Source organism: Salvelinus alpinus, chromosome 1 (genome assembly GCF_045679555.1).
Source record: "Salvelinus alpinus chromosome 1, SLU_Salpinus.1, whole genome shotgun sequence".
Taxonomy (NCBI): domain Eukaryota; kingdom Metazoa; phylum Chordata; class Actinopteri; order Salmoniformes; family Salmonidae; genus Salvelinus; species Salvelinus alpinus.
The window spans coordinates 100,653,545-100,668,874 of NC_092086.1; the positions used below are offsets into that span (position 1 = coordinate 100,653,545).

Sequence of the window (15,330 nt, forward strand, 5' to 3'; positions counted from 1 at the left end):
CCACCTCTGGCCTGCTCGCCTCCCTACCACTGAGGAAGTACAGTTCCCGCTCAGCCCAGTCAAAACTGTTCGCTGCTCTGGCACCCCAATGGTGGAACAAACTCCCTCACGACGCCAGGACAGCGGAGTCAATCACCACCTTCCGGAGACACCTGAAACCCCACCTCTTCAAGGAATACCTAGGATAGGATAAAGTAATCCTTCTGACCCCCCCCCCCCCCTTAAAAGATTTAGATGCACTATTGTAAAGTGGTTGTTCCACTGGATGTCATAAGGTGAATGCACCAATTTGTAAGTCGCTCTGGATAAGAGCGTCTGCTAAATGACTTAAATGTAAATGTAAATGTAGGAAAATAACCTCACACTCAATGTCAACAAAACAAACACACACAAACTTTTACAGATGCACAATCGAGAGCAGCCTGTCGGGCTGTATCACCGCCTGGTACGGAAACTGCTCCGCCCATAACCGTAAGGCTCTCCAGAGGGTAGTGAGGTCTGCACAACGCATCACCGGGTGCAAACTACCTGCCCTCCAGGACACCTACACCACCCGATGTCACAGGAAGGCCAAAAAGATCATCAAGAACAACAACCACCCAAGCCACTGCCTGTTCACCCCGCTATCATCCAGAAGGCGAGGTCAGTACAGGTGCATCAAAGCGGGGACCGAGAGACTGAAAAACAGCTTCTATCTCAAGGCCATCAGACTGTTAACTTCTTGACGCTAGGGGCCAGATTCTTTTTAAAAAAAAATTGAAATAACGTTCCCAAGTTAAATGGACTATTTCTCAGGCCCAGATCGTAGAATATGCATATAATTTACAGATTAGGATAGAAAACACTCCAAAGTTTCCAAAACTGTCAAAATATTGTCTGTGAGTATAACAAAACTGATTTTGCCGGTCGAAAACCTGAGGAAATCCAACCCGGAAGTGCATTATTTATTTTTTTAGCCCAGTTTCATTGCCTGCCCCTCTTCCATTTAAAGGGGTTTCAACCATATTCCTTTTCCAATGGCTTCCTCAGGCTGTGAACAGGCTTTAGACATAGTTTCAGGCTTTTATTTTGAAAAATGAGCGAGATTTTTCAAAACGAGTCAGGTGTCCTTTGATTAGTTCCTGAGAGGGGTAGCTCAACATTTTCTTTCTCTCTTTTATTGAATAGGTTACCGTCCGGTTGAAATATTATCGATTATGTATGTTAAAAACAACCCGAGGATTGATTATAAAAAACGTTTGACATGTTTCTACGAACATTACGGATACTTTTGGGAATTTTCGTCTGCCTTTCAGGACCGGAACGAGCATGTGGTTTTCTGACCATAACGCGCAACCCAAATGGCGTTTTTTTGTTTGTTATAAAACTAATATTTATCGAACAAAAATAACATTTATTGTGTAACTGGGAGTCTCGTGAGTGCAAACATCCGAAGATTATCAAAGGTAAGCGATTAATTTGATTGCTTTTCTGACTTTCGTGACCAAGCTAATTTAAGGCTAGCTGTTCTAGCATTGATTGATACACTCACAAACGCTTGGATTGCTTTCGCTGTAAAGCATATTTTCAAAATCTGACACGATAGGTGGATTAACAACAAGCTAAGCTGTGTTCTGGTATATTTCACTTGTGATTCCATGATTATAAATATTTTTTGTATTATTTTTGAATTTGGCGCTCTGCAATTCAGTGGTTGTTTAGGAAAATGATCCCGTAATCGGGATCTGTGCGCCAAGAAGTTAACTTCTTATGGCTGGGGGCAGTATTGAGTAGCTTGGATGAATAAGGTGCCCAGAGTAAACTGGCTGCTACTCAGGCCCAGAAGCTAATATATGCATATTATTAGTATATGTGGATAGAAAACACTCTAAAACTGTTTGAATGATGTCTGTGAGTATAACATAACTCATATGGCAGGCAAAAATCTGAGAGAAAATCCAACCAGGAAGTGGGAAATCTGAGGTTTGTAGGTTTGACTATCCAATATACAGTGTCTACAGGGTCATATTGCACTTCCTAGAGCTTCCACTAGATGTCAACAGTCTTTAGAACCTTGTTTCAGGCTTCTACTGTGAAGGATGAGGGAATGAGAGCTGTTTCAACCAGGTGTCTGGCAGAGTGCCATGAGCTCACTCAGGCGCGCCCCCGTGAGAGGTAGCTGCGTTTCTAAAGACAAAGGAATTCTCCGGTTTAAACATTATTGAAGATTTATGTTAAAAACATCATAAAGATTGATTCTATACATCGTTTGACATGTTTCTACGAACTGTAATGGAATTTTTTGACTTTTAGTCTGGCCTGCACGTCATGAATTTGAATTTTTGAACTAAACGCGGGAACAAAGAGGACGTATTTGGACATAAATGATGGACTTTATCAAACAAAACAAACATTTATTGTGGAACTGGGATTCCTGGGAGTGCATTCTGATGAAGATCATCAAAGGTAAGTGAATATTTATAATGCTATTTCTGATTTCTGTTGACTCCACAACATGGCGGGTACCTGTATGGCTTGTTTTTGTGTCTGAGCGCCGTACTCAGATTATTGCATGGTGTGCTTTTTCCGTAAAGTTTTTTTGAAATCTGACACGGCGGTTGCATTAAGGAGAAGTTTATCTAAAGTTCCATGTATAACACTTGTTTCTTTTATCAATGTTTATTAAGAGTATTTCTGTAAATTGATGTGGCTCTCTGCAAAATCACCGGATGTTTTGGAGGCAAAACATTACTGAACATAACGCGCCAATGTAAACTAAGATTTTTGGATATAAATAGGAACTTTATCGAACAAAACATACATGTATTTTGTAACATGAAGTCCTATGAGTGTCATCTGATGAAGATCATCAAAGGTTAGTGATTAATTTTATCTCTATTTCTGCTTTTTGTGACTCCTCTCTTTGGCTAAAAAATGGCTGTGTTTTTCTGTGGCTATGTACTGACCTAACATAATCAGATGGTGTGCTTTCGTCGTAAAGCCTTTTTAAAATCGGACACTGTGGTGGGATTAACAACAAGTTTATCTTTAAAATGCTGTAAAATACTTGTATGTTTGAGAAATTTTAATTATGAGATTTCTGTTGTTTGAATTTGGCGCCATGCACTTTCACTGGCTGTTGTCAAGTCGATCCCGTTAACTGGATCTCAGCCGATCTCAGCCGTAAGAAGTTGAACAGCCATCACTAACATTGAGTGGCTTCTGCCAACATACTGACTCAACTCTAGCCACTTTAAACAATGCCACTTTATATAATGTTTACATACTGTCACGTTCCTGACCTGTTTTCTGTTGTTTTGTATGTGTTTAGTCGGTCAGGGCGTGAGTTAGGGTGGTCATTCTATGTTATGTGTATCTATGTTGGTTAATGGGTTACCTGATATGGTTCTCAATTAGAGGCAGGTGGTTTACGTTTTCTCTGATTGAGAACCATATTAAGGTAGGTTGTTTCACATTGTTTGTTGTGGGTGGTTGTCTTCCGTGTCTGTGTTTGTCGCGCTACACGGGACTGTTTCGGTTTGTGTAGTCTATTCCTGTTCTGCGTGTTTATGTAAGTTTTCCAGTTCAGGTCTGTCTACGTCGTTTTGTTGTTTTTGTAATATTCACAAGTGTATTTCGTGTTTCGTCTTTTACTTTAATAAATTTCATTATGTCATATAACAACGCTGCTCTTTGGTCCAATCCCTACTCCTCCTCTTCAAGCGAAGAGGAGGAGAACACCCGTTACAGAACCACCCACCAAACCCGGACCAAGCTGCGTGAGTACGAGCAGTGGCCCACTACACAGGAATCCTGGACATCGGAGGAAATAATGGAAGGAAAAGGACACTGGGCTCACATTGGGGAATATCGTCGCGCTCGTGAGGAGATGGAGGCAGCGAGAGCCCAAGATCGGTGGTATGAGGAGGCAGCACGGAGACGTGGCTGGAAGCCCGTGAAGAAACCCCCAAAATTTATTGGGGGGGGGGGGGGGGCTAAAGGGTAGTGTGGCGAGGGCAGGTAGGAGACCTGCGCCCACTTCCCATGCTTACCGTGGAGAGCGGGAGTACGGGCAGACACCGTGTTACGCAGTAGAGCGCACGGTGTCTCCTGTACGTGTTCATAGCCCGGTGCGGGTTATTCCACCTCCCCGCACTGGCAGGGCTAGATTGGGCATTGAGCCAGGTGCCATGAAGCCGGCTCAACGCGTCTGGTCTCCAGTGCGTCTCCTCGGGCCGGCATACATGGCACCAGCCTTACGCATGGTGTCCCCGGTTCGCCTACATAGCCCGGTGCGGGTTATTCCACCTCCCCGCACTGGTCAGGCGACGGGGAGCATACAACCAGGTAAGGTTGAGCAGGCTCAGTGCTCAAGGGAGCCAGTACGCCTGCACTGTCCGGTATATCCGGCGCCACCCTCCCGCCCCAGTCCAGTACCACCAGTGCCTACACCACGCACCAGGCTTCCAGTGCGTCTCCAGAGCCATGTTCCTCCTCCACGCACTAGGCCTATGGTGCGTGTCTCCAGCCCAGTACCACCAGTTCCGGCACCACGCACCAGGCCTATAGTGCGCTTCGAGAGTTCAGTGTGCCCTGTTCCTGCTCCCCGCACTAGCCTGAAGGTGCGTGTCCTTAGCCCGGTGCCTCCAGTTCCGGCACCACGTACCAGTCCTACAGTGCGCCTCATCCGGCCAGAGCTGCCCGTCTGCCCAGTGCCATCTGACCCATCCGTCTACCCAGCGCCATCTGAGCCATCCGTCTGCACAGCGCCATCTGAGCCATCCGTCTGTCCAGCGCCGTCTGAGCCATCCGTCTGTCCCGAGCCATTAGAGCCGCCCGTCTGTCCCGAGCCGTCAGAGCCGTTCGTCAGTCAGGAGCCGCTAGAGCCATTCGTCAGTCAGGATCTGCCAGAGCCGCCAACCAGACAGGATCTGCCAGAGCCGCCAACCAGACAGGATCTGCCAGAGCCGCCAGTCAGCCAGGATCTGCCAGAGCCGCCAGTCAGCCAGGATCTGCCAGAGCCGCCAGTCAGCCAGGATCTGCCAGAGCCGCCAGTCAGCCAGGATCTGCCAGAGCCGCCAGTCAGCCAGGATCTGCCAGAGCCGCCAGTCAGCCAGGATCTGCCAGAGCCGTCAGCGAGCCATGAGCAGCCAGAGCCGTCAGCGAGCCATGAGCAGCCAGAGCCGTCAGCCAGTCCGGAGCTGCCCCTCAGTCCGGAGCTGCCGTCTTTCAGTCCGGAGCTGCCGTCCTTCAGTCCGGAGTTGCCCCTCAGTCCGGAGCTGCCCCTCAGTCCGGAGCTGCCGTCCTTCAGTCCGGAGCTGCCGTCCTTCAGTCCGGAGCTGCCCCTTATCCCGGTGCTGCCCCTTGTCCCGGTGCTGCCCCTTGTCCCGGTGCTGCCCCTTATCACGGTGCTGCCCCTTATCCTGGTGCTGCCCCTTGTCCCGGTGCTGCCCCTTGTCCCGCTGATGCCCCTTGTCCCGCTGATGCCTCTTATTTTAGGTGGGTGTATTTGGAGGGTGGTCATTGGGAGGGGGCTACAAAAGTGGGAATTGACTATGGTGGGGTGGGGACCACGCCCTGAGCCTGAGCCGCCACCGTGGACAGATGCCCACCCAGACCCTCCCCTAGACTTTATGCTGGTGCGTCCGGAGTTCACACCTTGAGGGGGGGGTTATGTCACGTTCCTGACCTGTTTTCTGTTGTTTTGTATGTGTTTAGTCGGTCAGGGCGTGAGTTAGGGTGGGCATTCTATGTTATGTGTATCTATGTTGGTTAATGGGTTACCTGATATGGTTCTCAATTAGAGGCAGGTGGTTTACGTTTCCTCTGATTGAGAACCATATTAAGGTAGGTTGTTTCACATTGTTTGTTGTGGGTGGTTGTCTTCCGTGTCTGTGTTTGTCGCGCTACACGGGACTGTTTCGGTTTGTGTAGTCTATTCCTGTTCTGCGTGTTTATGTAAGTTTTCCAGTTCAGGTCCGTCTACGTCGTTTTGTTGTTTTTGTAATATTCACAAGTGTATTTCGTGTTTCGTCTTTTACTTTAATAAATTTCATTATGTCATATAACAACGCTGCTCTTTGGTCCAATCCCTACTCCTCCTCTTCAAGCGAAGAGGAGGAGAACACCCGTTACAGAACCACCCACCAAACCCGGACCAAGCAGCGTGAGTACGAGCAGTGGCCCACTACACAGGAATCCTGGACATGGGAGGAAATAATGGAAGGAAAAGGACACTGGGCTCACATTGGGGAATATCGTCGCGCTCGTGAGGAGATGGAGGCAGCGAGAGCCCAAGATCGGTGGTATGAGGAGGCAGCACGGAGACGTGGCTGGAAGCCCGTGAAGAAACCCCCAAAATGTATTGGGGGGGGCTAAAGGGTAGTGTGGCGAGGGCAGGTAGGAGACCTGCGCCCACTTCCCATGCTTACCGTGGAGAGCGGGAGTACGGGCAGACACCGTGTTACGCAGTAGAGCGCACGGTGTCTCCTGTACGTGTTCATAGCCCGGTGCGGGTTATTCCACCTCCCCGCACTGGCAGGGCTAGATTGGGCATTGAGCCAGGTGCCATGAAGCCGGCTCAACGCGTCTGGTCTCCAGTGCGTCTCCTCGGGCCGGCATACATGGCACCAGCCTTACGCATGGTGTCCCCGGTTCGCCTACATAGCCCGGTGCGGGTTATTCCACCTCCCCGCACTGGTCGGGCGACGGGGAGCATACAACCAGGTAAGGTTGGGCAGGCTCAGTGCTCAAGGGAGCCAGTACGCCTGCACTGTCCGGTATATCCGGCGCCACCCTCCCGCCCCAGTCCAGTACCACCAGTGCCTACACCACGCACCAGGCTTCCAGTGCGTCTCCAGAGCCATGTTCCTCCTCCACGCACTAGGCCTATGGTGCGTGTCTCCAGCCCAGTACCACCAGTTCCGGCACCACGCACCAGGCCTATAGTGCGCTTCGAGAGTTCAGTGTGCCCTGTTCCTGCTCCCCGCACTAGCCTGAAGGTGCGTGTCCTTAGCCCGGTGCCTCCAGTTCCGGCACCACGCACCAGTCCTACAGTGCGCCTCATCCGGCCAGAGCTGCCCGTCTGCCCAGTGCCATCTGAGCCATCCTTCTACCCAGCGTCATCTGAGCCATCCGTCTGCCCAGTGCCATCTGACCCATCCGTCTACCCAGCGCCATCTGAGCCATCCGTCTGCACAGCGCCATCTGAGCCATCCGTCTGTCCAGCGCCGTCTGAGCCATCCGTCTGTCCCGAGCCATTAGAGCCGCCCGTCTGTCCCGAGCCGTCAGAGCCGTTCGTCAGTCAGGAGCCGCTAGAGCCATTCGTCAGTCAGGATCTGCCAGAGCCGCCAACCAGACAGGATCTGCCAGAGCCGCCAACCAGACAGTATCTGCCAGAGCCGCCAACCAGACAGGATCTGCCAGAGCCGCCAACCAGACAGGATCTGCCAGAGCCGCCAACCAGACAGGATCTGCCAGAGCCGCCAGTCAGCCAGGATCTGCCAGAGCCGCCAGTCAGCCAGGATCTGCCAGAGCCGCCAGTCAGCCAGGATCTGCCAGAGCCGCCAGTCAGCCAGGATCTGCCAGAGCCGCCAGTCAGCCAGGATCTGCCAGAGCCGCCAGTCAGCCAGGATCTGCCAGAGCCGTCAGCGAGCCATGAGCAGCCAGAGCCGTCAGCGAGCCATGAGCAGCCAGAGCCGTCAGCCAGTCCGGAGCTGCCCCTCAGTCCGGAGCTGCCGTCTTTCAGTCCGGAGCTGCCGTCCTTCAGTCCGGAGCTGCCCCTCAGTCCGGAGCTGCCCCTCAGTCCGGAGCTGCCCCTCAGTCCGGAGCTGCCGTCCTTCAGTCCGGAGCTGCCGTCCTTCAGTCCGGAGCTGCCCCTTATTCCGGTGCTGCCCCTTATCCCGGTGCTGCCCCTTGTCCCGGTGCTGCCCCTTGTCCCGGTGCTGCCCCTTGTCCCGGTGCTGCCCCTTATCCCGGTGCTGCCCCTTATCCCGGTGCTGCCCCTTGTCCCGGTGCTGCCCCTTGTCCCGGTGCTGCCCCTTGTCCCGGTGCTGCCCCTTGTCCCGCTGATGCCTCTTATTTTAGGTGGGTGTATTTGGAGGGTGGTCATTGGGAGGGGGCTACAAAAGTGGGAATTGACTATGGTGGGGTGGGGACCACGCCCTGAGCCTGAGCCGCCACCGTGGACAGATGCCCAACCAGACCCTCCCCTAGACTTTATGCTGGTGCGTCCGGAGTTCACACCTTGAGGGGGGGGTTATGTCACGTTCCTGACCTGTTTTCTGTTGTTTTGTATGTGTTTAGTCGGTCAGGGCGTGAGTTAGGGTGGGCATTCTATGTTATGTAGGGGCGGTAGCGGATTGGCCCACCCCCAAGTCCGTTAAGGAAGTTCAGCGTTTCCTGGGCTTCACTAACTTTTACCGCAAGTTCATCAAGAACTTCAGCTCGGTGGCAGCCCCTCTCTCAGCTGTAACCAAGGGTGGCAACACAAGGTTTCTGTGGGGAAGAGAAGCTGAGACGGCCTTCCAAGGACTCAAGCAGCGCATCCTCTCTGCTCCCATCCTGACACTACCGACGGCGGATGAACCTTTTGTGGTGGAGGTAGACGCATCAGAGGTTGGTGTTGGAGCTGTCCTGTCTCAGAGGGGGGAAGACAAGAGGCTTCATCCTTGCGCCTTCTTCTCTCACCGGCTTACCCCGGCCGAGAGGATTTACGATGTGGGGGATCGTGAACTCCTAGCGGTTAAGATGGCATTGAAGGAATGGAGACACTGGCTCGAGGGGGCTTCTCAACCATTTCAAGTGCTTACGGACCACAAAAATCTGGAGTATATCCAGCAGGCGAAGCGGTTGAACTCCAGACAAGCTCGATGGTCTCTTTTCTTCAGCCGATTCCAGTTTATCCTCACCTATAGACCCGGGTCGAAGAATCTCAAACCGGACGCCTTGTCACGAGTCTACTCTCCTGCCATTCGAGAAGATACGGACATGACTGTTCTTCCTGCCGCTAAGATCGTGGCTCCAATCTCGTGGCAAGTTGAGGATACCGTGAGACAAGCTCAAGCCATCGAACCGGGTCCTAAGGGAGGTCCTGCCAATCGGTTGTTTGTTCCCAAGGCAGCAAGATCCCAAGTCCTTCTGTGGGGGCACTCCTCTCGCCTCACCTGTCACCCGGGCGTAGGTCGCACCTTGGAGTTCATTCAGCGTAAGTTCTGGTGGCCCACCATAAGAGAAGACGTTGCCACTTTCGTCAAGGCCTGTCCCGTGTGCTGCCAGGGCAAATCTTCTCACCTCCGCCCTCAAGGACTCCTTCACCCTTTATCTATTCCCCACCGACCCTGGTCCCATATCTCGTTGGACTTTATTACTGGCCTTCCTCCGTCCCATGGTAATACTACTATCCTAGTCATCATCGACAGGTTTTCTAAGGCGGCCAGGTTTGTTCCCTTGACCAAATTACCTTCTGCCAAGGAAACAGCTGAGTTGGTGATTAACCATGTGTTCCGAGTCTTTGGCATTCCGCAAGATATGGTTTCCGACAGAGGTCCCCAGTTCGCCTCAAGGTTTTGGAAGGCCTTCTGCCAACTCATAGGGGCCACGGCCAGTTTATCTTCAGGGTACCATCCGGAGTCCAACGGCCAAACCGAGAGGATGAATCAGGAGCTGGAAACCACCCTCAGATGTATGGTTTGGGCCGAGTACGCGCACAACACCTTGTGCTCCTCCTCCACTGGTATATCCCCGCACGAGTGTCAGTTTGGCTATGCTCCTCTATTGTTCCCGGACCAGGAGGCAGAAGTCAGAGTGCCTTCAGCCTCGAGGTTCATCAGACGCTGTCGGCTTACGTGGAAGAAGGCCCGTCTTAATCTTCTGCGTTCCTCACAGCAGTACCAGCGACAAGCCAACAGACGTCGCCGTCCCGGTCCTACCCTGTACCCCGGCCAGAGAGTATGGCTCTCAACAAAGAACTTACCGCTACGGGTGGAGTCTCGTAAGCTGTCCCAGAGATTCATCGGTCCCTTTAAGATTGCCAGGAGAGTCAATCCCGTTACTTTTCGCCTGCACTTACCCAGATCCCTTAAGATCAATCCAACATTTCACATTTCTTTATTAAAACCTGTTGTTTTTTCTCCCCTTATCCCGGCAGGCAGACCTCCCCCTCCGCCCCGTGTCATCGGAGGCCAGTCGGCTTATACCGTCCACCGGATACTGGATTCCCGCCGGGTGCAGCGGTCCTGGCAGTATCTGGTGGACTGGGAAGGCTACGGTCCCGAGGAGCGCTCCTGGGTTCCTGCCAAGGACATACTGGACCCTGACCTCATTCGTCAGTTCAGGGCCCTCCACCCTGAGAAGGCTGGTAGGAACGTCAGGAGCCGTTCCTAGGAGGGGGATTCTGTCAGGTTTTGGCCAGGACTGTTCAGGTTTTGGTCACTAGATGTCCCCATTGCACCTTTTTTGTACCTTTTGTTTTTTCCTTGCTCTAATTATTGTTTGCACCTGTGTGTCGTTCCCTTGTTAGTATTTAAACCCTGTGTGTTCCTCAGTTCTTTGCTCAGTGTTTGTATGTTAGCACCCAGCCCCAGCCTTGTTGTGAACATATTTCTCTTATTGGATTTTCCAGAGGTTCTCTGGTTTAGTGCTTGTGTATTTTTGAGTAGTCTTTTGAGGTTTGTTTTTCCCTGCTGTTTTTACCACTTTGTGGAGTTTCTTTGTATTTTGGAGGATATCCATTTTGTGCCTCTTGGCTTTATTTTTGGACGTGGTGGATTTATATTCTTTGCCTGAAGATCTTGTCCTTTTATTAAACCACCATTTCTAGTACTGCTGAGTCTGCCTCATCTTCTGGGTTCTGCCGACTATTAGTGACTGTTTCTCTCACCGGGTCCTGATATTATGTGTATCTATGTTGGTTAATGGGTTACCTGATATGGTTCTCAATTAGAGGCAGGTGGTTTACGTTTCCTCTGATTGAGAACCATATTAAGGTAGGTTGTTTCACATTGTTTGTTGTGGGTGGTTGTCTTCCGTGTCTGTGTTTGTCGCGCTACACGGGACTGTTTCGGTTTGTGTAGTCTATTCCTGTTCTGCGTGTTTATGTAAGTTTTCCAGTTCAGGTCTGTCTACGTCGTTTTGTTGTTTTTGTAATATTCACAAGTGTATTTCGTGTTTCGTCTTTTACTTTAATAAATTTCATTATGTCATATAACAACGCTGCTCTTTGGTCCAATCCCTACTCCTCCTCTTCAAGCGAAGAGGAGGAGAACACCCGTTACACATACCCTACATTACTCATCTCATATGTACAGTGGGGCAAAAAAGTATTTAGTCAGCCACCAATTGTGCAAGTTCTCCCACTTAAAAAGATGAGAGAGGCCTGTAATTTTCATCATAGGTACACTTCAACTATGACAGACAAAATGAGAAAGAAAAATCCAGAAAATCACATTGTAGGATTTTTTATGAATTTATTTGCAAATTATGGTGGAAAATAAGTATTTGGTCACCTACAAACAAGCAAGATTTCTGGCTCTCACAGACCTGTAACTTCTTCTTTAAGAGGCTCCTCTGTCCTCCACTCGTTACCTGTATTAATGGCACCTGTTTGAACTTGTTATCAGTATAAAAGACACCTGTCCACAACCTCAAACTGTCACACTCCAAACTCCACTATGGCCAAGACCAAAGAGCTGTCAAAGGACACCAGAAACAAAATTGTAGACCTGCACCAGGCTGGGAAGACTGAATCTGCAATAGGTAAGCAGCTTGGTTTGAAGAAATCAACTGTGGGAGCAATTATTAGGAAATGGAAGACATACAAGACCACTGATAATCTCCCTCGATCTGGGGCTCCACGCAAGATCTCACCCCGTGGGGTCAAAATGATCACAAGAACGGTGAGCAAACATCCCAGAACCACACGGGGGGACCTAGTGAATGACCTGCAGAGAGCTGGGACCAAAGTAACAAAGCCTACCATCAGTAACACACTACGCCGCCAGGGACTCAAATCCTGCAGTGCCAGACGTGTCCCCCTGCTTAAGCCAGTACATGTCCAGGCCCGTCTGAAGTTTGCTAGAGAGCATTTGGATGATCCAGAAGAAGATTGGGAGAATGTCATATGGTCAGACGAAACCTAAATATAACTTTTTGGTAAAAACTCAACTCGTCGTGTTTGGAGGACAAAGAATGCTGAGTTGCATCCAAAGAACACCATACCTACTGTGAAGCATGGGGGTGGAAACATCATGCTTTGGGGCTGTTTTTCTGCAAAGGGACCAGGACGACTGATCCGTGTAAAGGAAAGAATGAATGGGGCCATGTATCGTGAGATTTTGAGTGAAAACCTCCTTCCATCAGCAAGGGCATTGAAGATGAAACGTGGCTGGGTCTTTCAGCATGACAATGATCCCAAACACACCGCCCGGGCAACGAAGGAGTGGCTTCGTAAGAAGCATTTCAAGGTCCTGGAGTGGCCTAGCCAGTCTCCAGATCTCAACCCCATAGAAAATCTTTGGAGGGAGTTGAAAGTCCGTGTTGCCCAGCAACAGCCCCAAAACATCACTGCTCTAGAGGAGATCTGCATGGAGGAATGGGCCAAAATACCAGCAACAGTGTGTGAAAACCTTGTGAAGACTTACAGAAAACGTTTGACCTCTGTCATTGCCAACAAAGGGTATATAACAAAGTTTTGAGATAAACTTTTGTTATTGACCAAATACTTATTTTCCACCATAATTTGCAAATAAATTCATTAAAAATCCTACAATGTGATTTTCTTGATTTTTTTTTCTCATTTTGTCTGTCATAGTTGAAGTGTACCTATGATGAAAATTACAGGCCTCTCTCATCTTTTTAAGTGGGAGAACTTGCACAATTGGTGGCTGACTAAATACTTTTTTGCCCCACTGTATATACTGTACTCTATACCATCTACTGCATCTTGCCTATGTCGTTCGGCCATCACTCATTTATATATTTTTATGTACATATTCTTATTCATTCCTTTACACTTGTGTGTATAAGGTAGTTGTTGTGAAATTGTTAAGTTAGATTACTTGTTAGATATTACTGCATGGTCGGAACTAGAAGCACAAGCATTTCGCTACACTCGCATTAACATCTGCTAACCATGTGTATGTGACAAATAAAATTTGATTTGAGAAAGTATGACTACTTTCTGAAGGTACTGCAACCACAGAAACCACATCAAGCTATTCCATATTGTATTGTACTCATACAGTAACTGACATACAGCATTTATATGCACCATGTTATTCTATCATAGCATTCAAACGGTCTACTTTTGTGTCTGATTGGTTCCAATACAATCCAGTCACTTCTTAACATTATAACACATTGGGAACTATTCTACATCATGCACAATACATTTTATAGATGCCTCATGCCAAGGTTAAGGCTTTCCACACTGTAGGTCTTTGGAATGCTTCATTAAGTGATGTAATTGCATGTCTTGATCAATCCACAGATCACTAAAGATGCTCCATATTTACCTTTTGTTGGTTGTGTGCGTTTGGGTAAATCCAGTGTACCATATTTTTTGTCACCTGGTCCATTTCTCCAGCCTAGACAAAATACACACACGCAGGCACGCACACACACACCCAGACACACACAAACACACACACCGTGGTTAGCAAAAAGCACAATTGAAATCTCAATGTATGACACACACAGTAAATAGGAAATATCAAAACATGGGAAGTGTATAAAGACATAACGATGATAATGAGTCAGAAATACCAAGGTCTTCCATTGAAGCTCAAGACTTGAGGTAGACAACAGGGCAAGCAACCACAGAGAAGAGGTCCTGGAGTCTCATAGTTGATCGAACATTATTATGTATTTGAAGAGTTTATTTCCAAAACGCTATATGCACCAATTTTTTACATTTGTGTTTTTTTTCATCAGAATTGATTGCTTATGAGTACCTTCATGCGTGTGTAAAATATGACTGTTTTCAGATTTTTTTATTCATTGATTTTAGATGTGAATGAAAATTTTGTTTTTGAAAACTGAAATCCGTTTTACCTAATTTCTACCAGTATGTCACCGTGCAGCTAGAGGCAAAAAAAACCAGTAGATCATCTTTACTCCACACACAGAGATGCATACAAAGCTCTCCCTCGCCCTCCATTTGGCAAATCTGACCATAACTCTAGGGCTGGGATCATCAACTAAATTCAGCTGCGGACTGATTTTTTTTCTTGAACGGAAGGTCAGGGGAACAGAATATAATTATAAATAATTTGTAGACTGCAAATTAACCACAAGAAGCCCCATAGTTGCACATATGTGGGAATACTTTGGAACAGATTTCCTAAATGAAAATCACTCGGAGCTGATATGCTAGTGTTTTTACAATCTTTTAGGTCCAAAAATTAAAACAAATGTATTTATTTTTGCTCTGAAAACTTGGGGGGACAAATAAAATCGCTGCCAGATGGGGAACAATGCTCTATGGAATATGGAATACGTCCCGGGATTCATCCAATGGCATTGAGGAATTTCCCACATCTGTCACCGCAATTTTACACTTTGTCATGGAGTGCAGAGGATATTTTGCAGTTTTAAAGCTAATGTTCTTGCAATTCTATGCATTTTGCAATTTCTTATGTGTATCCATGTGATGTTTGAGTGACTCAAAAATTATGATAGGATTCGGGATTCAGGATTCAGGATTCCCACAGATTGAGAACCACTGTTCTAGTCCATTATTGATGCTTTGCCTGTTTGATGGTTAGACAGAAAGCGTATCAGGATTTCATATAAGTGTCCAAATTAGTGTCCCACTCCTTGAAAGCAGCAGCTCTAGCCTTTAGCTCAGTGCGGATGTTGCCTGTAATCCATGGCCTCTTGTTGGGATATGTATGTACGGTCACTGTGGGGCCGACGTTGTCGATGCACTTATTAAAGAAGTGATGTGTTCAAATATGCTTCAAACCTGATACATTTTCTCTCTGACAAAAAGAGGGGTGTGAACAGTTAATGTCATGAACAGTGCTTGTGCCCATAGAAATAGATGTGGCGTGCAGGGTGGGCAAGGCAAGGCCCCCCTTCCACCAATGGTAGAAGGGGGGCCTGAGTGAAACAGTTTGGGAACCCCTGGACTAAAGAGTCAGTCGATAAGAGCTTCATATTACTGTATTGGAATAAAAATTTTAACGAATTCTTATATTGATGTCACCACACGGTCAGGTCTCTGACCTCCTCCCTATAGGCCGTCTCGTCGTGGTCGGTGATCAGACCTACCACTGTTGTGTCATCAGCAAACTTAATGATGGTGTTGGAGTCGTGCCCTCAAAGCTCATCACTAAGCTAAGGACCCTGGGA

The 15,330-nt window shown here is 48.5% G+C and overlaps 1 protein-coding gene across 4 annotated transcripts in view; it reads right to left on the reverse strand.

The window, feature by feature from the left end:
- The window catches only part of LOC139536650 (splicing regulator ARVCF-like), a 50,408-nt gene that overhangs the window by 15,467 nt on the left and 19,611 nt on the right, over window positions 1–15,330 (reverse strand). For all 4 annotated transcript variants that reach the window (XM_071337292.1, XM_071337285.1, XM_071337296.1 and 1 more), the window contains one exon: window positions 13,491–13,562. In XM_071337292.1, coding sequence (XP_071193393.1) covers window positions 13,491–13,562 — 72 coding nt within the window. The remainder of the gene's footprint in view (window positions 1–13,490; window positions 13,563–15,330) is intronic.